The 22176-nt window shown below is 40.1% G+C and overlaps 3 protein-coding genes across 5 annotated transcripts in view; all 3 read left to right on the forward strand.

Moving 5' to 3' along the window:
• Window positions 1-6612, forward strand: wbp11 (WW domain binding protein 11). The gene is made up of 12 exons (XM_030140455.1): window positions 1-162; window positions 735-821; window positions 919-950; window positions 1061-1154; window positions 1968-2164; window positions 2404-2537; window positions 3228-3394; window positions 3497-3733; window positions 4032-4157; window positions 4251-4532; window positions 4871-5056; window positions 5390-6612. Exons 2-12 carry the CDS (start codon window positions 758-760, stop codon window positions 6073-6075), a joined length of 2205 nt encoding a protein of 734 aa, XP_029996315.1. The 5' UTR covers window positions 1-162; window positions 735-757; the 3' UTR covers window positions 6076-6612.
• Window positions 6613-6826: 214 nt separating this feature from the next.
• On the forward strand, window positions 6827-13348 carry ddx47 (DEAD (Asp-Glu-Ala-Asp) box polypeptide 47). The gene is made up of 12 exons (XM_030140469.1): window positions 6827-6981; window positions 7208-7301; window positions 9548-9736; window positions 9819-9890; window positions 10106-10224; window positions 10414-10485; window positions 10658-10774; window positions 10919-11065; window positions 11982-12119; window positions 12215-12285; window positions 12668-12797; window positions 12988-13348. Exons 1-12 carry the CDS (start codon window positions 6850-6852, stop codon window positions 13150-13152), a joined length of 1446 nt encoding a protein of 481 aa, XP_029996329.1. The 5' UTR covers window positions 6827-6849; the 3' UTR covers window positions 13153-13348.
• A 451-nt stretch (window positions 13349-13799) lies between these two features.
• Window positions 13800-22176, forward strand: part of LOC115423566 (myosin-10-like) — a 58300-nt gene continuing 49923 nt past the window's right edge. For 2 of the 3 annotated variants that reach the window (XM_030140423.1, XM_030140424.1), the window contains exon 1: window positions 15910-16254. In XM_030140423.1, coding sequence (XP_029996283.1) covers window positions 15910-16254 — 345 coding nt within the window. Of the gene's footprint in view, window positions 14191-15876; window positions 16255-22176 lie in introns of those variants that run through there. The other variant, XM_030140421.1, reaches the window with a different exon arrangement.

Consider the following 22176-nt stretch of genomic DNA (forward strand, 5'->3'; position numbering starts at 1 on the left):
CGCGGCAGTAAACATGGCGCATGGCTAGTCCTTGTGTGCATTCAGTCCTGAATGCTGTGAACTTTTGTTTCACAGATTGAAACCTTACTAATTTCGTTACTGTTGGAGCTCGAGGTTTCTTGTGTAGGGTGCTGCGCTCTACAGGGTTTGACTGCATTAAAGGTAAAGTGATGTTTTACTCCTATGTTGGTATAATGCGGCCCTAGCCACCGTAGCTACAAGTGCAAGCTAACATAGCATACAGTGTTAGCATACGGGCTAGTGTTGCACGGCCAGCTAACACGTAGTAAACGTTTACAGGTGATTTCATTTGTATTTATTCGGTATCAACATAAATGATCAGTATGATTTGACAAAGATGGGGTACGCAGAACTTTACTAAAGTTACTTACTAACTAATAGGCATGCGTTGATGGTCAGTTTATGCTAAATTGGTCGTTGAAAGTAGCTTACTGTAACTGTTAGACTGCCATTGATGTTTCAATGAAAATGGTACATATTAAAGTTACTAATACCTTTCGACTGTTAACATAGCACTTCTGTGTTTGTACCAATTAACCCCCATTGTTTGTTCTTCCACATTAGGTAAGTTAACTAAATGTGATAGCCAATAATCTGAGGGTTTCTAAAGCATCTGTCTGAGGCGTTGTTTTCTGAGTGAAATGGTCACTTTTTAGGTCAGACAGGGTTTTTTTTTTTTCCTCATGTCTCAATTATGCTGTAACACTTGATAGGGTAAAAGAGACGCACCAGTACAATGGGGCGACGTTCAACCTCCTCCACCAAGAGTGGGAAGTTTATGAATCCCACCGACCAGGCCAGTAAGTGCCGATCAAGAGCAAGTTCCTGTAGAATTATGTGATTCTCTCAGGTTATCACCAATATAATTAATCTTGCTTGTTTTTCCTTCCCTTATAGGAAAAGAGGCCAGGAAAAGGGAGCTGAAAAAGGTACTCAGGACATAGGCACATAAAGTTAACTCTGAATGTACTGTTTCATATTAAATGTAATAGTTTATCTTGTTCACAACACTTATCTTGTTTATTAATAATCTAATTAGAACAAGAAACAGAGGATGATGGTGAGGGCAGCAGTGCTGAAGATGAAGGATCCCAGACAGATCATCAGAGACATGGAGAAATTGGATGAAATGGGTAGGGGTTGGATTTTTTAAATGTAGTTGAGTAGAACTTTAATCAGTTCACAGCCCTTAGTAAACATGATATTGTGTTATACACTGTTATAATTTACTTTAACCCTTTCATGCATGAATTATGAGAACCTTAATCAAGATTTTTTTTTTTCCTGAGTGTTTTTATTCCTCTTTAGGCCTGAAAAAAAACAAAAAAAACAATGTGATTGATTTTTTTTTTTTTAATCAACCTGTTTTTCATGGAGTTAAAAAAATGTCCACTCAGCTACACCATGAATTTTATTCTTGAAGCAAAGAAACATGTATTTAAAACCCAATATCATGAAGTGATATGAAAACAGTGAAATGAAACCATGTTTAATGCAGCTAATCTGATGTTTTCTCACATTTTAACATATTCTAATACTAGTTATTACTCACTTCATGGAGATAATATGCAAAAAATAAATATTAACAATTGATTTCCACTCAAGAACCAATCAAGAACAGCAAAGTTACAATAATGGTATGAATTGGAGTTTATGAGATGATGCATAAGTGTCCACTGTGTTGGTTGATATGGAACTAAAACAACAAAACCCATGAATATACAAGAGAACAGCTGTAGAGTAACTGTCCACTGTAGTGACCACTGTGCATAAAAGGGTTAAAAGTGTGATATGAGATGAAATATATTTCAGAATTCAAGGCTTTTTAGGCTGATTTCAATGTACTAATGTTCTCTTCTTGTGCTAATATTTTTTGTTATTCCTCAAATATTGAAATATTGACTGATTATCATCCAGATTAATGCTCTTCTTTAACTCATTCACAGAGTTTAACCCAGTGCAGCAGCCCTTGCTGAATGAGAAGGTATTGAGGGATAAGAGGAAGAAACTACGTGAGACGTTTGAACGCATTGTGCGCTTGTACGAGAGAGAGAATCCTGACACCTACAAGGAGCTTCGTAAACTGGAATTGGATTATGAAACCAAACGAGGGCAACTGGCTCTCTATTTTGACTCAGTCAAGGTTTGTTTATATAATTCACATTGTTTTGACTAAATTGTCAAAGTCTTGAATTGTCATTTTTGAGTAACTGATTTAGTAGATATCCTATTTAATCCTTGGTAGTCTGAGGTAAAACAACAAGATAATGGTCTCTTACTAACTGAATGATGTACTTATGTACCTGTGTACTTAATGTTTTAGTGGCCCTGCATTGCAATGTGCTGTTGCTCTTGTTGAGTATTTATGTTTTTTCTACCCAGAATGCAGAGTCAGTGGAGGTAGACAGTATTCCTTTACCAGATATGCCTCATGCTCCTTCCAATATCCACATCCAAGACATCCCATTGCCGGGGGCTCAACCGCCCTCCATACTGAAGAAGAACTCCTCCTTTGGGTAGGCAGTTATTTTCGTATGTGTAATGTTCTGCTGTTAATCCTGGTGGTTGGTGGTGGTGGTAATGCTTGTGATATTGGTAATCTTTTTTTTTTATTTCTAGTTGTTTCCACAAATGATCAGTAGTTAGTTTGATATACTTTCCATGCAGACCTCAGATCCCTAACCCACCACTGTGCTACATAGTAGTTCAGATAACATGTGACCATTTCAACTTGAATTTATGAATGCACCTATAGGTAAATTGGTTAATGGCAACATTTAATCATCAGCTCATGTTTGTGGTTAACTCTGTGCATGGGTTTCAGGCTTCTGGCATACATAATATACATGGGGCAATAACAGAGCTACGTGCTTAGCAGTTAAATTGTGCATTTGTCCAGTAGTATGCGATTCTCTTTTGCTTGATGTTTAATCCAACCACACTTTAGATTTTAGTTTTCCCCAATACAGGCTTTATGGGCAGGATCTGTGTGTCTGTATTTCACAGTGCTCCAGCATATAATAAAGAGTTAATTTTAGAACTTATTGACACTTTAGTTCATACTAGGCCCATTTTCACTTGGTAGAGATTATTATCGAGCAGTGAACATTGATGTTTATTGTGTACATGTTTTTGTGCATCCCTTGAATATATACGTTCCTATTTTATAAAATCTCCTTACAGGTTTTATTCACTCTCTTTTTCAGTAAAGGGCCTCTTTCATCATCGTCTGGCCCTGTGTTGGCAACAGTACCAGGTGTTCCACGTTTACCTCCAGGGAAGAAGCCTCCTGGACCCCCGCCTGGGCCCCCACCTCCACAAGTCCTTGCACTCTATGGCATTCCATCTCGACGACCTTACGGCACGGAAACCGGTAACTTTCTAATTAGTGACCACATGTGTGAAAGTGAATTCCTATTAATAAGAAGAAAATTGCTGCCTGTTGCGTTACTAATTACAGTTGTTTCCTAAACAGAACCATCCATTCCTGGTTTTGAAAAGGATACTGGAATGGATCTGGGAAGAGATCGGGACAGTGGAAGTGAGAGTGATAGAGATCGAGATGATGTAGAAGACGATGACAGTGACAGTGACGAGGACAGCGATGAAGAACGAGATGAAGGAGGAGATGGTGACCAGAGAATGAGTATGGACAGGCTTGATGATGAGAGAGACAGAGAGGAGGACAGAGACAGAAGTGAAAGACATGCTGGTGAGTGTTCTCAATGAAAACTTATTTTATTTGTGTGGGTATGATTTCTGTTTTTATTCATTTATTCAACAGGATTAAAAAAAAACATTTATATTAGCCCTTTTGGTGCAGGAGATTTTTTTGTTTGTTTTTAATATTCAGTTTTGATATCAAGATTTCAAAAAGCTGTCTTTCATTCAGTTATGTTGCTTGTTGCAATATTGCAGCTTTGGCGGTTAAAAGGTTAACAGATTTAGGAGAACAACCTCTCCCATGTCCCACCTAATATTTAGCTTGGGTCTGATGTTTTTTTTTACAGGTCGCAGTGTACGTTTCGCAGATATACCTGCAGAGGCACCCCATGACGGAAAACGGAAGAAAAAGAGACTAGTGAAGAAGACCAAAGCCATCACTCCTCTACAGGCCATGATGTTGAGGATGGCAGGTACTATAGTTTATAGTGTAATTGCCACACACAAAATAAGCAAAGATACAATATTTTTCTGACAATATGCTGCTGTGTTGTTTTTGTCCCTAGGTCAGTCAGTTCCTGAAGAAGAAGAGGAAGAGGAGGTAGAGGAAGAATACACAGATGAATCAGATGGTTCCGACATTGAGGACAGGGGGCCGCCAGGGGACAACCAGTCCCACCTTATGGCTGGTCAGCGTCTACCACCGCCTGCTGGACCAGTTGGACAGCAAGGGCCTCCACATTTACAAGGTCCACCGATGTCTGGTCCTCCACCGCTGGGTCCTCCCCCAGCTCCTCCAATGAGGCCCCCTGGGCCACCCTCTGGCCCTCCACCTGGGCCACCACCTGGTTGGTTACATTTCTAACTTGGAATGCTACGCTTAAAGTCAGAATTAGATACTAGAGGAAATCCCAGAACTAGGGCTGGGCAAAAAGATCAAAATATGAAGTGGTTACCTGAACAATATCATCTACATTGAAAGAGCAGCATTTTCTAAGGGTATTAGTGTGGATTATTTTTCAAATAACAGTTACTTTAAAGAAAGTAAAGCACCTCCTGATAGGCTATAGTTTGACTTGACTTTTGAATGTTACATTTTTCATATCATTCAAAATCAAAACATATTGACCTATTACCTCAGTTTTTTGCCCTATGCATAACTGAGATTGTGTATTGTGTTTTTCAGGTGCTCCTCCTTTCTTGAGGCCTCCTGGTATGCCTGGAGGTCTGAGGGGTCCCATGCCACGTCTTCTGCCCCCTGGCCCTCCCCCAGGTCGGCCCCCTGGCCCACCACCTGGTCCCCCTCCAGGCCTCCCACCTGGCCCCCCACCACGAGGACCCCCTCCAAGATTACCACCCCCAGGACCACCAGGTAGGTCTACATGTGCTCAGAGTGTACAGTGGAATGTGTGTATGTGCATTTACACATATGTAGGAATAATCAAACGTGAATCTGTTGTATATTTTATTGTATGTATGTATTATTATAAGTGTATGGACACATGTTGGGCAGATGTGACAGCTCCAGTCGCATTGTGAGGAAATGTATATATTTATTTCAAATCCAGTTTCCACACATTTGTAGTAAAACTAAGTCACAAAATGATTTTTTTTTTGTGTGGAAAAAAGTCACTTCTTTGTCACATCTTTGGAATGTTCTGTATAAATTTCTCACCGAAATACATCTGTCTCTGTGTCTTCTCAGGTATCCCACCTCCTCCTCCAAGGGCAGGGGGCCCCCAACGTCCACTTGCTCCCCCTCTGTCTCTCTTTCCTCCTCCCCTCAACTCCAATGTGCTCAGTGCTCCTCCCAACATTGTCCAGCGACAGAAAGCCCCAGGATCCAACCAGGATGTGTCACAGAGCAACCTGCCACCCCCAGCCATGCCCATGCCTATGCGACCAGGTGTCATGCAGATGCCGCCTCCCCCAGGGACAGCTGCTGCCTCTTCAGGCTCCAATCCAGGCAGCAACCCTGCTGGCCACCACCATGCCACTATCGAAAAAAGAGCCAACATCACTTCTGTTGCAGCTGCAGGGGGGGCGTTGGCAGCAGGTGCAGGTGCTGGTGGGGCCACCATCTCTGCCAAGCCACAGATTATCAATCCCAAGGCGGAGGTCACCCGGTTTGTGCCAACGGCACTGAGGGTGCGTAGGGACAAGAGCGGAGCAGTACCTGGAGCTGCAGCCGGGCCTCTGGAGAAGACACTGGGTGGTGCTGGTGGAAGGAGGGTAGATGAAAGCATGGGAGGGGGTCAGGTACAGAAACAGCAGGCAGCTGCTGCTCAAATGGTCAACCCAGCACAGATGGGTGCTGTGTCTCAGCCCAACATGAAGACTAAGGACCAGGTGTACGAAGCCTTTATGAGGGAGATGGAGGGACTCCTCTGAAACTCCAGAGGGTATTGCAGGGAAATAGTCGGCTGTGTGCTCTGAATTTAAGGAGTACATATTTCAAAAGGTTACTTTGCAGAGTCATTGTAATTTTAAGGCAATCCGCTACACCCATGTCTCAGATAATTGATATGGCTGCTTTGCTCTTCAGCAGTTACGTCTTCATTTTATCTGGAGTATTATTTGTGACATCAAAGAGAATGTGAATTTGACATTCACAATACCATTAATATATGATTGGTTTCTTTCCCAGTAGGCAACTCATACAATGAACACTATGCTCTGCACTGAAAGTAATATTGCACGACCAAGTGCTTTTGTTCTGTCTTCTTTTGTTCTTCCTGTTTTCCCTCCAGACAGCTCTATCATTTGGTGTGATAAGTAAAGGCATTTTTTATGATTGTATGATGTCAGTTGTTTATTTTAATAGTGATATCTTAAAGATGTGACATGAAAACAAACCTGTTGAATGTTGGCAAAACACGTCTGACCCTATTAGTTCTATAGCCCAATAAATGCTTAAATTGTTTTTAACTCCAGTTTCTGTCTTTCTTTATATAAAAGCACTTTTATAGTGTAGTTGTATCATTTAATTTTCATCATTTGTCATTATGATTTATTTTAACTTAAAAAAACTGGTTTACCCATTAAACTACATGTAACGATGTGCATGCATTTAAAACAGCAAGTCCCATGATGGTTTGCGACTCGGATTACTAGTCATTTCCGCATCTGCGCAATGGGAACTGACTACACGTTGGAACGAACAGCATGGAGGACAGCTCTGAGAAAAGCGTGAAGCAAAACACGGATAAACCACTCGAAGATTCGAGTAGCGACGATGATACTAGTAACATTAATAGTGGAGAAAATGTGGAAACAGTGAAGACCTTCAAGGACCTGGTAGGTTTTTCACAGAGCGACAAACGGACTCGTGCACCAAGATAAACAAGCTGTAGCATAGCTCTTTAAAATAGCTGAAGTAAGCTAGCGTCATATCTGGACGCTATTTAACCGAAGGATTGTGTTTGCCATGAGATTATAGTTAAAGAAAATTTTATATTTCTGTTTAATTATTGTCAGTCTCATATAAATGTCGTCACCGGGCCGGTTTGTTTGGTGTCGGCAGGGTGTCACAGAGGTGCTCTGCGAGGCTTGTGATCAGCTGGGATGGAAGAGTCCAACAAAGATCCAGATAGAAGCTATACCTGTAGCTCTGCAAGGTGAGAGACCACAGAAACCTTATTATATCAACCTATCTCATTAAAGGAAAAACACCTAGACAGATAGGGCTGTTGCTGTTTTCTGTTCAGTTTACCAAAAGTGGGCACTAAAAGTGTTGCTCGGGTAATAACCAGTGTGGGACACTTTCTCAATTGCAAGTACAGTAACAAATTACATAAAGCACCATGCCAAGTCCAACTGTTCAACTCAACTGCGGGTCTTAGGTACTTGTGCTTTGAGTGTTTCTATTTTACTGTATAGTTGCAATTCCACTGTATCTCAGAGGTAAATATTACACTTGTTACTCCACTATATTGGTCTTTACATGGTTAATTATCAATCACTTTTTGGATTACAAGTTTTCCATCTACTTCTGTCTAATGAAAACCAGGTATCTATAAGTGTGTTGGTAACAATTTTTGTGAGAAACCAAAGGATTAAGTGTTCCCTCTATAGATTGAATTAGTTCTTATTATTAAACTAAATGTACTCTTTAAAAGCACTCGCTAGTTGAATATTTATAACGTGCCTTAGATTTTTTTCAACTAGTACTATCCCCAAACTGAAGAGCACCAGAGGGATACTTATATTTACATTTTATTTACACCTGAACCGTACTCCACACAAAGTGTTCCCCTAGTTTTCTGAGGTTTTAAAAACTGTGTTGTATTAGCTACACACATCATTGGGGCCGTAATACTTCACAATGGCTAATTCAAGTTTTCATTCTTAAAGTGTGTTTTTTGTTTTTCAGTACTTGCACACTTTGTGCATGAGTAAGAATTTGATAGCAGAACTCTTAGTTTTTGTAGAATATATTCAATTACAGGATGTACATACTTTTACTACCTCTGTAAATACCACAGAGGAAGTATTGGTTTGTTTCAATAGATGGTTGTGCGTCTAAATGATCTTGTTGTTATTACTGTATTACATTACATGATATATACGGTGGCCTCTGGATTGCATCTCCAATTTTTGAGGATAATATGGTCCTTTTGGCTTCAATTTACCCCTGACCTCCAGTTTGCACTGGCGTTGTTTACAGCTGTGTGTAGTGGCTAGGATGAGAATTGCTGCCTCCAAATCTGAGCCCATGGTTCTCATCTCAAGTGAGGTGCAGTGCCTGAGTTGGGGATTTGTTCAAGTATTTCTGTCTTGTTCACAAGTGAAAGGCAGGCGACAGATAGATGTGGATGTGGCGGTTGGTTTTGGTGAAGAGGTACCTGTGATTAGAGACCAAAAGAATGAGATTACGGATATGACTGGTGGAAATAGGTTCCCTCTGCAGGGAGGCTTGGCTTGTTTTGAGTAGCTCAGCCATCCAGGGGGGGTTCAGTAGAGCCAGTGCCCTTCAACATTATGAGGAGCTAGCTGAGGTGGCTCTTGCACCTCGTCAGGATGGTCCCCGGATCCCACCCCAATGCAGCATTTCACTCACGCCCAAGTGGGAGGAACACTGGGCAGAAAGTGGTGGTGGTTAGGGAGAAGAGGGTCTGCTGCTCCTGCAACCAGGACCTGGATAAGCTTCAGGGAATGAGTAGATATAACAGACTGTCTCTTAGATGGTTATTACTGTAGCATTTTTTTTGTTTTTATATAACTTAATAATTTGGGGACATTTACCTATTGTTGATTAGATTAGATTAGATTAGATAGAACTTTTTTGATGCTTTGGGCAAAGCCTTTAGGAAAGTAAGGTTCCAGTAGCAGCACAACATTGAATATACTCATATAAGAAATATTACAAGATTAAGATTACAAGAGGAAATGTATAAAAACACTAATGAAAAACAGGCAATTGCACATTAGACAGTACTAGTAGAAATAAATAAGAAAATAGTAATAATAATAAAATATTCATAAATAAGTAGTTATGTTATAATATTATAACATTGGTTGGACATGTACAGAGGAGGGACACTGAATATATTGGTAGAAAGATGCTGAGGTTGGAACTGCCAGGCTGGAGGTGCAGAGGAAGACCCAAGACCAGATTGAAGATGATTAGTGTGTGTGTGTGTGTGTGTATGTATTAGTAATAATAATAGTAGTCACTACAACAATATATAAGTATCTAAGTAATAGTAGTAATAGTAATAAAAAACAATTAAGCAATAGCAAAACTAACAACAAACAAACATTGCACACTTGATTCAATAAACAATATTGCACAACGTAAACTGCTCAAATGCTGTTGAGGGTCCAAGTTTTATAGTAATCTGTGCTTTTTGTTCATCTGCAGGAAGGGACGTCATTGGCCTGGCAGAAACTGGTTCCGGAAAAACTGGTGCTTTTGCTCTCCCCATACTCCAGACCCTTCTGGCATCTCCACAAAGGCTTCACACTCTAGTCCTGACTCCCACCCGAGAACTGGCATTTCAGATCTCTGAGCAGTTCGAGGCCCTGGGCTCAAGCATCGGTGTTAAGTGTGGTATGTGTCTGTTTAAACTGAACTGGTTTGGAGAATACATATTCCAGTTCTGTGGCTGAAATTTTTCTCATTTCTGTTGCAGCTGTCATAGTTGGAGGAATTGATATGATGTCCCAGTCCTTGGTGCTGGCAAAAAAGCCTCATATTGTTATAGGTAAGACCCAAAAAGAAATCAGAAAATTCAAAGAACATGTAACGCCTCTATTGAATTGATGTTCTGAGTGAAGAGGAAACCGTTCTGTTCATGTTGTCATTTTTTTCTGTTGAACAAATGAAATATTTGCCGTCTTTTGAGTGTCAAGTAGTTAAATCGACACATAATTACAGCATCAAAGTGAACACAAACGAGTGAAACAAATGTGTTTGCAGCCACCCCTGGCCGGTTGATAGACCACCTGGAAAACACAAAAGGCTTCTCCCTGCGAGCTCTGAAGTTCTTGGTCATGGACGAAGCGGACAGAATCCTCAACATGGACTTTGAGACTGAGGTGCGTGGTTCAAAACTCTGTTTGAGTGATTATTGTTAAATGCCAATAGAAGTTGCACTCATTAACATCACATACCTCTATATACTCTATACCTCTATATACTTTTATTCTGTAATATTTTTATTGCGAAATAAGAACGTGCATGTCAAACTGGGTCGTTTTAACTTTGAGAATGTTGTCTCTGTTCAGGTGGATAAAATCTTAAAAGTGATTCCCAGGGACAGACGGACCTTCCTATTCTCTGCCACCATGACTAAAAAGGTAACAACAACTGTTAAAAGATGATCTGTGATGCAGTAGAAGACCCTTAGTGTTTATGTCATACTTTATACTGTGTGGTGTTTGTGACTGATTGGTGACTAATGCTGCAAAAACTAATAAGCACAAGAGCCTTATACCATGTAAAATAATGCACTTTTTGACTGGTTTACAGGTCCAGAAACTACAGAGGGCAGCTCTAAAAGATCCTGTCAAGTGTGCAGTGTCGACCAAATACTCCACAGTAGATAAACTGCAGCAGTACTACATCTTCATTCCGTCCAAATACAAGGTGGGGCATAAAGACTTGTATTGCATTTTTTGTTATAATTTCTGAGATGGCATCCTGCAGGCTGCCGCTCCTCTGTCTATCAAAGTGATGCTTGCATTTATGTTAAGTAGTATTTCATGTCTACATGTTGCTGTTTTCTGGTAGGACTGTTACCTGGTATCCATCCTGAATGAGCTGGCTGGAAACTCCTTTATGATTTTCTGCAGCACATGTAACAATGCCCAGCGGGTGGCACTATTGTTAAGGAACCTCGGTATCACCGCCATCCCTCTGCATGGCCAGATGAGTCAGGTAGAGTTTTAGAGCAAAATATGTACACACTCCATTCTAAGCTCTCAGACTTCACACTAACCCGCAATATTTGTAAAGTTATGTCATTGTTTTACACAAATACTATAGAACGATTTGGAAAATGACCAACAAATGCACATAACTGCATTACCTTTAGTGTTATACAATAAAAAATTAAAACAAGAAATCAGTTTTTGTTAGGTCCTCTTACAATGCACTTTTAATTCAATCTTTTTTTTTACCCTCAGAAAGTGTTGAGGTAGAAGATTTATTTGGAATGTAACTGATAATAAATAGTGATAAAATGATGAAGAGGACTTTCAGAAAACACCAAAACACAAATTGAGGGAAGTACAACAACAACAAAATACATGGGTAAACAATGAAAATCAGTACGAAAGAAACAGAAAAAGAATAAAGGATGCAGTTAAAATTTAAGGCAAATTAATCACTGAAATCAACAACAATTAAAAGTAACTAACATAAGCGACCTCAGAAAGAATGGAGGAAGAAAAGTACAATTTAATTAAATGTATTTTTTCTCCCTCAATATCCTTTTGAGGTGTTTATGATAAAGATCGTCATGCCAGTGCAGTTCTATGTTGAATCCACTAGGTGTCACAAAGCTCCATTTGGTCTAAATGGGCTAAACCTCCCTCTTTTTGTCCTTCAGCAGTACACATATTATCGCACCAAATCTGACATGAAAGCACTCATTGCTATGCAAACCTGAGCAACAGCTGTTAGTTATTCAGTAGTAAAATAATGTTTATGGATTTAAAATAATGTGAATACATAGTGTAAATGGACTAACAATGGAAAAGCACTTCATTTAAATGTGAACATCAGCATTAAAAGCTCCTCTGCACTTCAAACAGCCTGTCTTTTAAATACTATATTCACTCTGTTTTTTCAGAACAAACGTCTAGGAGCGCTCAACAAGTTTAAGTCCAAGTCTCGATCAGTGCTGCTGGCAACTGATGTGGCCTCAAGAGGCCTGGACATCCCGCATGTCGATTGTGTCATAAACTATGACATCCCCACTCACTCCAAGGTACAGTCCCATGGTGCCATTTAATCATGCTGCTGTTGTGATTGATGCTTTTTATTAGCATCGCTGATGTGATTTGAATGGATCTGCCTTCATAGGACTACATCCACAGAGTTGGACGAACAGCCAGAGCTGGGCGCTCCGGGAAATCGATCACTTTTGTTACACAGTAAGAGCCTGCCTCTTTACTACGTTTTGGCTTTAATAACTTGTTAAACTGGTTAAATTCATGTCTATGGACTTTTTCTAATGTGATGCTCAAATGATGATGATGATGATGCTATGCCACTTTATTGTGTTTGGTGGCTGAAGTTAAGTTTTATTTATTTGTTTCCTCAGCCCCCTGTTGTTTCTAGTTATAGTCTCTGTTTCTAGTTATATTCTGTTCTTTCTATTTTTTTTTACTATGTTTCTTGTTGCACCATGGGCCTTAGAGTTAAGCAGTTTCAGTCTTCTGTATGTGCTGTGCATATGGCAAAACTAACAATAACGCTGACTTTGACGTTAAAAGGTAGTTTGCAGCCATTTACTGATACATCTCGTTGTCTTAGATACGACGTGGAGCTTTTCCAGCGAATTGAAACCCTGATTGGGAAGAAACTTCCGGCCTTCCCAACCCAGGAGGATGAAGTAATGATGCTCGTGGAAAGAGTGAGCGAGGCCCAGAGGTTTGCCAGGCTGGTAAGTCATCTTTAGTCTGTGATCACAAGTAAATGATGATAATTGAATGTGGGAGTGGGGGCAGCAGGAGGATGATGGGTCAGCTATGTGATTTAATAAGCATGTGGGAGTCGTTTCTATTTTTGTTCTGGAATGTAATAATAGGACTGTATACGAATACATAATCAGCTAAGAAAATCCATTTCCTCAGGAAATGAAGGAACAAGGGGAGAAGAGGAAAAGGCCCAAAGGAGGCGATGGAGATGATGACACAGAGCAAGCAAGCGGCGTGAGGAAGAAAGTGAAAGGTGGTTCAGGAGGAGGGGGAGGAGGAGGGAAGAAGAGGGGTGGAGGAGCTTGGAGAGGCGGGCGCTAAACCCTCCTACATTAACAGACTGTTCACAACCACAACATAAAATGCCTTTCCTGCTTTTGATGTAAAACTCAATCACGACGACATGTTTTCCAGCATTTAGTACAGAAGAGCCCTATTTAATTACTGAAAACATGCTTTTTTTTCGCCCCTATGTGATATTTTTTCCATTTGTAATAAAATTCAACTGAAAAACCAAGGCTTATGTTTGTGGTTGGATGATGTATGATTGCATGAGTTGTGCTGGCTGCTGTCACTTCCAGGCAGAAGGAGCTCTGAATAATCAAACTTATGATAAATAATGCATAAAACTGTTATGAAAGTTAAATATGATAAAGGTTGGTAGGTGGAATTTTTTTGCCACAAATTGAATGTTATGTCAGAAGGAAAAGAAATGTCAAGCTCTTTTAAAAACATCTTAGAAGTTATGTGCAATGTAGAGAAGCAACAGTTACCATATGAATCGCTCCTTATTTCATGCATGCTATTGGTTTGCAGCGAATTGGGGGTTGGTTGGTTCCATCCAATAGTGGAGAGGGGGAGCGAAAGACCGCAAAGTGAGAGCCCAATTGTCTCCAGCCTGCATCTAGTGGGTGTGTGCGGTGCATAGATATTTGTGGGATAGATGTTCAAAAAGCATCCACCACTGCATAATACCTTTACAAATTGCTTAATATTATAGAATGCGTGGATCTGCAGGGTTTCTGACGGGCTTTAATAGACGGGAGGCGCATTTCTGTTAAGTGGATGGTCTCAGAGTGTCACGGTGTGGCGTATTGATCTGCGTGGTCAGTTTCTATGTGGGCACGTCGTAGGCGGGAGCAGCAGCAGCAGCAGCAGCGGTCAAGTGTGCTGGGTTTAGGAGGGGCCCCAGTGTAGAGGCAGCTCGTGCCCGACTGTGGTGCATACCAAAGCCCAAATACATGCCTGCTTTTCAATTGTGTGTAGCAGCTAGTTGCATACAGGGTCGTACCAGGGGTGGACTGGACTTGGACTGGCTTGCTGAACGGGATCGGACCGCTGCTTCTCTGACAACACCAGGTGAGTGGGATGATCGTCAGCGCGAGGACAGGGGGTTGAGGGATGAGGGGTCCGCGTGCCCCTGAGCGTGAATGAACGGAAGGGACGGGTGGCTAATAGTTTGACCGTTGTTATTATTTAGTCTTTAGTTATCATTTTAAGTAGCGGTACACTTCTGTTCATAGGTGAGATCACCTGTAGTGTACATATGCTGACATTTTTACTCAAATTTACAATTAATATCCAAAACTTAAACTTCATTGACTGCCTACAATAGCTGATGTTAAGCTAGCTATTTTTGTTTTGGAGTGAAATATTTGCATATTTATTTTTCTGTGTAATTGGTTTCCTATTTTAATTATTCTTCTGATAATGGGTTAACTTTTAACTAACTACATTCCTATTCATTTGTCATTATGCCACATTTCTGTTGCCTAGTTTACAGTGTATCAATTGCGCAGTTTTATTACCGTAGTCTAACGTTTCTAATGAGGACTTCAGCACCAAGTTTTCTCCCACTGTTGTGCATTATTCGGTCTGTGCTTTTTGGGGACTTGCCAATGCACGGTCATGGTATCTGTTGTATAAGCGCCTTAAATATCCAAATGATTGTTGCAGATATCGTCCTACCGACATGGATATGTGTCACTGAGGTTTATTTTCTATACTGCAGTGTGTTTTAGAAGAAAAAGGGGGACGTGACTGTGTGCCATTCACGACGTCCTTTCGTCCCGTTCGGTGTAGCCTACGCAGTATGCGCATTACTGTGGCACAGACCCATTCACTAAGAAGTCATGCAGGGACTATCAGAACTACACTAAATACTGTTAAAGATGGCTCCAACTTCAGCACTAATCATTCTCTGTACTCCTAATATCAAGAAGCATGCGTCTTATGACTGATAACCAGCATATTACATTATTACATTATCTTGAATTTCACTCGGGATTAATAAAGTATCTATCTATCTATCTATCTATCTATCTATCTATCTATCTATCTATCTATCTATCTATCTATCTATCTATCTATATTATATATTTATTATTGTATGCGAGTTATCTAGTTCTTCACTTTAATTCATGTCCTTCATTTACAACTTTTCAGTTACAAAGTGATTAGACTGTGTATAAGGAAATTTACAGATATACACTCTAGTTCGGTACACAAAATATTAGTTAAAAAATCAAACATAACTTATTGAGAAACCCTATAGAGTATATGTACTGATCACAGAGGGAGATGCAGACATGTGACAAATAAAAGGAAAACATGATGGGAGTGTGCTCTCCCAGTGTGATTATGCCCCTATGCACTGAGTTTGAATGATCACTGAATGGTATTTTACAAGTGTGAAAATTATGTTAATCATATGCCTTGGCCTTCACTGAACATGGATGGGAGATTTTTTTATCGATGTGTCAGACAGCATTCTTAAGTCCATCATCAAAACCTAAAATGAAAACCTTTTAGAACAGTGGTTTTCCATCCCTCCTGTAGAGCTCAGAGGCTTTTATAGTTAAAGCCAAAGTGTCCTGAAGCTGGCGTCATGGTCCAACACTTTATTAAAACATGTTATGTTGCCTTTTAATTTGTCTTCGGTTTGTATGTACAGTAAAAGGCTGTTATGGAGTTTTGAAATATATGTGAGTTGTGGATTGTGTTTGCATTATAGTCTACCAACTTCTGCACCCCTGTCTGATCCAGGTGGCCGTGTTGCTCTGGTAAACACCAGGTAAGATGTCTCATCGGAGTGGGCAAGAGGACCCAGAGCGGTACCTGTTTGTGGACCGGGCTGTTGTGTACAACCCAGCTACGCAGGCTGACTGGACAGCCAAGAAGCTGGTGTGGGTTCCCTCAGAGCGCCATGGCTTTGAGGCAGCAAGCGTCCGGGAGGAGCGTGGTGAGGAGGTGTTAGTGGAACTTGCAGAGAATGGTAAGAAGGTTGTGATCAACAAGGATGACATCCAGAAGATGAACCCACCCAAGTTTAGCAAAGTGGAAGATATGGCCGAGCTGACCTGTCTGAATGAGGCATCTGTCCTGCACAACCTGAAGGACCGCTACTACTCTGGACTCATATATGTGAGTAATTTCAGATATTGTTGGACAATCAGTACTGATTTCTACATGTGTTAATCATATTTTCTGTTTGTTGTTACTGCATAATCATGGGTAATGTTCCTCTGTCTAAGATTCTTCAATTATTTGCATTGTATCCTGTGAACTTTGCAGGGTGAAAAGTGAAACAATTTTTGGTCTTTGAGGACATAGAGGGCATTTAGCTTTTTGCTGTTCTGAGTGAATGGTGACCACACACACATATGTACACAGTATGAGTGACAGACCTCTCTAGTCTTTTAACCATTGCCAGACTTTCCCCCCACAGGGTCACAGACTGTTACCTTCCCCCATGGCTCTCACCTCAGCTAAAGTCATACCTCTTTCATAAACACTGCTGATCCCAGTTTGTTTGTCAAGCTCAGCGCTCCTAGTGGTGAACCTTATTTGATCACAGAGTTGGCTCGACCTCTGTGGCAGTCCCACTGAGTAAGACTAAACACTTTTGGCCAAAATGTTGGGTAACAGGCAAGGATTTTATCATTCTGCCCCCTCAGCTTGCGCTTTGGAGTCTTGATGTTATGTTCATTTGGAAATGCTGTTTAAAGGTGGAAATCAGTGGAAAAAATGACAACAGTGCCATTTTCTAAAAGCTTGCCTCAGATATAAACCCTATGCAACACCTATAAGCCACATTAAAATGGAGCCAAATATGTTTGAAAGAAAATTTTCCCCAAATAATTTTTTTTTCCATTTATTATCTATTACCAGTTATTTGCTTCTGTCTCCTTCATTGAGCTTTTTGTGTGAGCTTTTCATATTCATTGAACACATCTTAATTCATCAGACTTATTTATAGTTGTCTGCATGTCTGCCTTGCTACTGTCCTCCCTGTAATCCAATTTCAGTACAGATGCTCTGAGATGTTCTACTTGCGATCATGACCCATTTAGTGACATGTTTTCCAGGAATAGAATATGGGTTGGTGATCACCTGAGAGTTTCTGATTCAGGGCCTGCACAGGGGACTGTTGCACTTAGAATTTATGAAACAATCACCACAGATTCTCATCTGAAGTGTGGTCCACCGTAAATGTTAATGTGTGACTTAACATGTGAACAGAATATGGCTCAGAAATGGCAGAAAGTCGAAAGGTAAGTGGGACCTTCAGTTAAGTGAGTCTTGTCATGTTTAGTGAATGTGAAAGTCAGTTCTAAATTGGAACAAAAACCCAAGAAATGGCCTACATGCTTTGAATTGACAGCTGAGTTCCCTCCACAGTTCCCCTTCATTTTCTCTTTCATACCATAGTGTCATGGTTTCTAGTTTTTTGTGGTTCAGAATTGGCTTTGGAGCTTGTTAATTTGCCTCTTGGCTAAACGAAATTGAAAACATGTGTCTGGCTGTGTTGGTTTTCTATCAGGAAGAATTTTTTTCCTGTTCAACTTGCTTTTAGAAGAAGAAACCCCCTATGTTCTGAACTTTTCGCAGTATATTTGACTAACCCCCCAGAGCTCTGCCATATCTACTGCAGACATATTATAATGCCTTCCCCAGGCTGTGTTCTTAGCTGAGGTGGCTGGGAAGACCTCCAAATCTGAACATAACATACTCTGTAACAGTATGGTAGAAGGTGAAGCCACATGGTTTGTGCAAATCTTTCAAAGGAACATTTTTAAAATTTGCATGCAATAGTTAACACTCAAATATGGCAACTAAAAGCTTAAGGCTACCTCTGCATTTTTTGGCCAGATGTTTGCACAGGATTCTTGTAACTCACAGTACGCTGGCACTTTCTATGGCCCTTTGCCCATCTGATGTCTCTATCTGTGTGAAGTCACTCAGCCTTTTAGGCCAACTCATTAATTGTAGCAGCTTTCTATGTGTTAGGTGGTGAGTCACAAACCACAGTACTACACACTGGACTACGACACACTAGCAGGGCTACAAGCGGGCCTTTGTGTCGTTAGATAAGCCTCAGCTGTCAGAAAGCCTCAGCATTCTTCCATGGCAAAAAGATCGTCCGTCTGTCTGTCTCCTGCCGCCCACTTCAGCTCTGCTGCTGCTCAATGTCCGTTCTATCTCCACCACTTCTCCTTTTCCCACCCTCCCTCTCTCCTGGCTCACTTGTGCACTTTTCTTTATCCATTGCTTTTTAGTGTGCTTTGTTCATTTCTATGATTCAAATGCTTAGATGTATGCAAGCCAAACTTGTCCTCTTGTTCTACTCTCAACTTTTTTTTCCAACAATGTAGTTGCTGCAGGTAAAGCTGCACAGGAAAGTTAAAACAAAAATGCACTGTCATGCTCAGTCTCATATCCCTGTATTTCAGAGAGTTATTTTCTTTGAAGTCTGAAATACTGCTCCTTCTGCTGATTTTTGTTCAAATTAAAGTCACATGTGCTTTGTCTTTCTGCAGGACATTAAGGTCTGATGTAACTTGGTGCATTTTATGACTGGATTTTTTGACGTTCTGTTTGCACTTCACACAACTGATTTTGAACAGAAGCATGAACTCCCTATTGCTACAAAATGTTTTTTTTTTTTTAATTTAATTTTTTTTTTTTTTACTAAATACCTCTGATAATGCTGCATACTGCATTCTTAATGTACTGCAGTTCATGTTTTAAGCCACTGGTCATCCTCGTTTAAAATTTACAGAGCACGAGGTGTCATCCCATTAGAACAGTAGAATCGTAGAAGGTGTCCTGCTGTCATTGTGATCTGATACCGTGCACCACAGTGTATTGATCATATTTCACAAGCCAAGTCTGAAGTTTTTGTTAGTTTTGTTATGAAAACAGCAGAGTACAGTGCTGCCAGGGGGTGGGTGACTGGTCAAGGTCTCCTGTTCTCACAGATCAATGGCATTGAGGTTCCCTCTGCACCCAGAGCACCCTGACTAGCCTCTGCAGAACAGAACGGCCTTTCCACGCAGGCACACTGCCTGACTGATCAGAGATGGCAGATGGGGTCGGCTGTTGTGTCTGCTGTTGCCTCTGTTGCTCAGCTGTTACTAGGCCACGACATCCCCTCCCCTGGATCTTATTACACAGTGGAAATATCACCTTCTCTTTCCTGGACTGAGCATGGTGGCTTGGCTGACAGTATTGAGTTAGTCCTGTGGTCTGCTAGTTGGCTATAGAGGTAGTAAATGTCTCTTAACCTGAGACGTGTAGTACTGCAGGATTGCCACAATAACTTCTATGATGGTGTTAACTGCAGTATATCTAAAAAAAAAAAAGGCTTCGTCAGAGTCACAAGTGAAACTAATGCAGTATTTCATCATCTGTTCTTCTCCAAGAGTAGCCAGCTTATGAAGTGTCTTATGGTATTTTAACTAGAATCACCATGATTTTGTGGGACAGATACTGTAGCAATACTCATTACTACATATCAAAGAGAATGAAAACTTTATATTTGCAATAAAATTAAAATTTTAGGGTCAAAATTTAGAATAAAACCAATTTCTCAACAGACACACAACAGTTAGTTGAACTCTCCTTAAGCATATGTTTAATTAAAAGAGAATCTTGGAAATGCAAGGAACTCTCAGCCCAATTTATACAATAGAAAAATAAGCAAACAGTCTCCCATAATATAAAGTACATAATGTCAAAATAAAACTGAATTTGTACTGAAATTGACTTGTACTGAGATTGTGAGGCAGAAAGTAGAGTTGCTCAGACAGCATAGGAGCCAAAGTGATGCATTGTAAAAAATGTATTTAGTTTCTTAGATACATTTTTTAAAATAAATTGAATGTACAACAGTGATAATTAAAAAAAAAAAAGGGGGTGAATATTGACTCGTAAGTCCAAATTTAATTGACTTCTTGTTGTAACCAAATGAAATATGCAAGATGCAGTAAGTTACAAGCCCTGTTAGTGGCATGGGAAAGTCTATGTTGCCCTTTACGACCCTAGCGCACTACCTGTCGAACCTCATCAGCTGCTGCAACCAAAGAGAACAGAACAGACCCCCTATTTATAGCATCTCCAGTATTCAGATGAAGCAGATAAGGAGAAATGAATTTTTCATTAGCTTTGAAAAGAAGAGTGGAGAGTTACAATTTCAGCTGGCTCTCCTCGTCTCTCTCAGCTCCCCTCCCCTCAGGTGAGGAGCAATTTACAGGATGGCTGAGAACACGGTTCAGTGTTTGTTAGACTTTTCAGCTGGATTGGACCTGTGGGACCTGTCACTCAGATCACTGCTCTACTCCTCAGTTCTGACTGACTCTTTCTCTTTCCCCACTTTTTTGCCATTTGTTTTTTCTGTATCAGCAGTACCAAGCAGCATCAGTGCTGACTTAGGATTCAGACAGAGCTGTTACATAATGGCTACAGTATGCTGTCTGCTCTCTGGGGCAACTTCATCAACCTACAGCTGCTGAGTCACTCATGTCATGGTGCCTCTCATTTGGCCTTGAATGTGTTTTTAATTATGAAGCTGATGACATGATGTTCGATACTGCGATATGGATTGAACATTATAAAACATGATTTCCAGACATATTACATCTTTGGTGTGATCGGCATTATGGTATTTTAGCACAGTTTTCAGAGGGCATTTTCCTTGTGCTCATTTTTCCTTTTATCTTATTTTGTCTTGAGTATCACTGCAGATTGTATGTATAGTCTAAAAAGGAGACAGAACAAACAAACACGTCCGTCTCTGACCTTGAAGTAAAGCCAGCTGCCTCTGATCCTGGGGCCTCCAGCCAGGGCTGGCAGCTTTTAACATCAGTCATAGTTGTGTTTGTATGAGATATGTGTACTGTATCTGTTTAACTGGTGAAGGTCTACATCTGATTGATTGTATGACTCATCTTGGGCAATTTTGATAAATATATTACTAAACAAATGTGCTGTTAGATAGGAAGAAGACAGTGAAGAAAGTCATATACTGGTGTTAATTAGCAGTTACCTTGTCCTCTGTGTTGTCTATAGGAGGAATGCAAAGCCCCTATAGCATCTGCAGAAGGAGAAAGAGCAGTAGCCCAAGCAGGGCCTCACATTCATTCTTGGCTGCCTTGCTGCCTGGTGGATTCAGCCTACAGCATAGCTGAGGACTGTTCATACCACACACTCTCTAGGGAGAGATCTCCAGGCTAATTACACAGCCAAATGTAACACCACATGTCAGAAAGTAGGCTAAACATTTGCAAGCTATTTTTTGGAATTCTGTATATAATTTTCATTATTGTTTAAAATGTTTCATATCAGAAATCTTAGGGTGGTATAATTACAGGTATAATTAGTATTTCAGAAGTATAATGAATATTTTTACAATAAGATATGTAAAAATGACTATGTTATACTGTGTATTTTGTTGACAATGTACTTTAATTATATCAAATACTTCCATTAATTAGCCTGTTGGGTAATTTATATTAATGTGTTGTTACTGGTAATGTGTTTTTGTTACCTGCTTATGGACAATAACTGAAAAAGCAATTTCCACTTTAACATATAAGCATATTGTATTATTCTAATAGTGATTTTAATCATTATGCACTATTCCAATAAATAAATCATATATAGGTCCATTTCATTTGATTGTCTGTCCATAACATCACCCCCTTTACTAACATGTCTAACATTACTATTTGCTGTAATTTCTTTACAATTAAATGACATGACATGAATGCGTCATTTTAATGCATAGTTTTAATTCATTACCTTGTCAGTAAATATGTAAGCAGTAAGCATGAATCACGTCAGATACACTGTCTCCAGTGATTTGAATATTTGTACTTTACAGTGCTACCTACTACTGCATTTTTTTTTTGTTATTTTTTTTATTGTGAGACCTCAAGTGGCAGAAATTACACATTGTGTCTTACTCTTAAAAGCACCTTTCACTGTTTCATAGGAAACAATCATCTGTTTTTTGTTCAGTTTTCATTGTCTGGTTCAATCAGTCTCCCTTGTGTCTGGAACTAT

This window comes from Sphaeramia orbicularis, chromosome 8, assembly GCF_902148855.1.
Source record: "Sphaeramia orbicularis chromosome 8, fSphaOr1.1, whole genome shotgun sequence".
Classification (NCBI taxonomy): Eukaryota; Metazoa; Chordata; class Actinopteri; order Kurtiformes; family Apogonidae; genus Sphaeramia; species Sphaeramia orbicularis.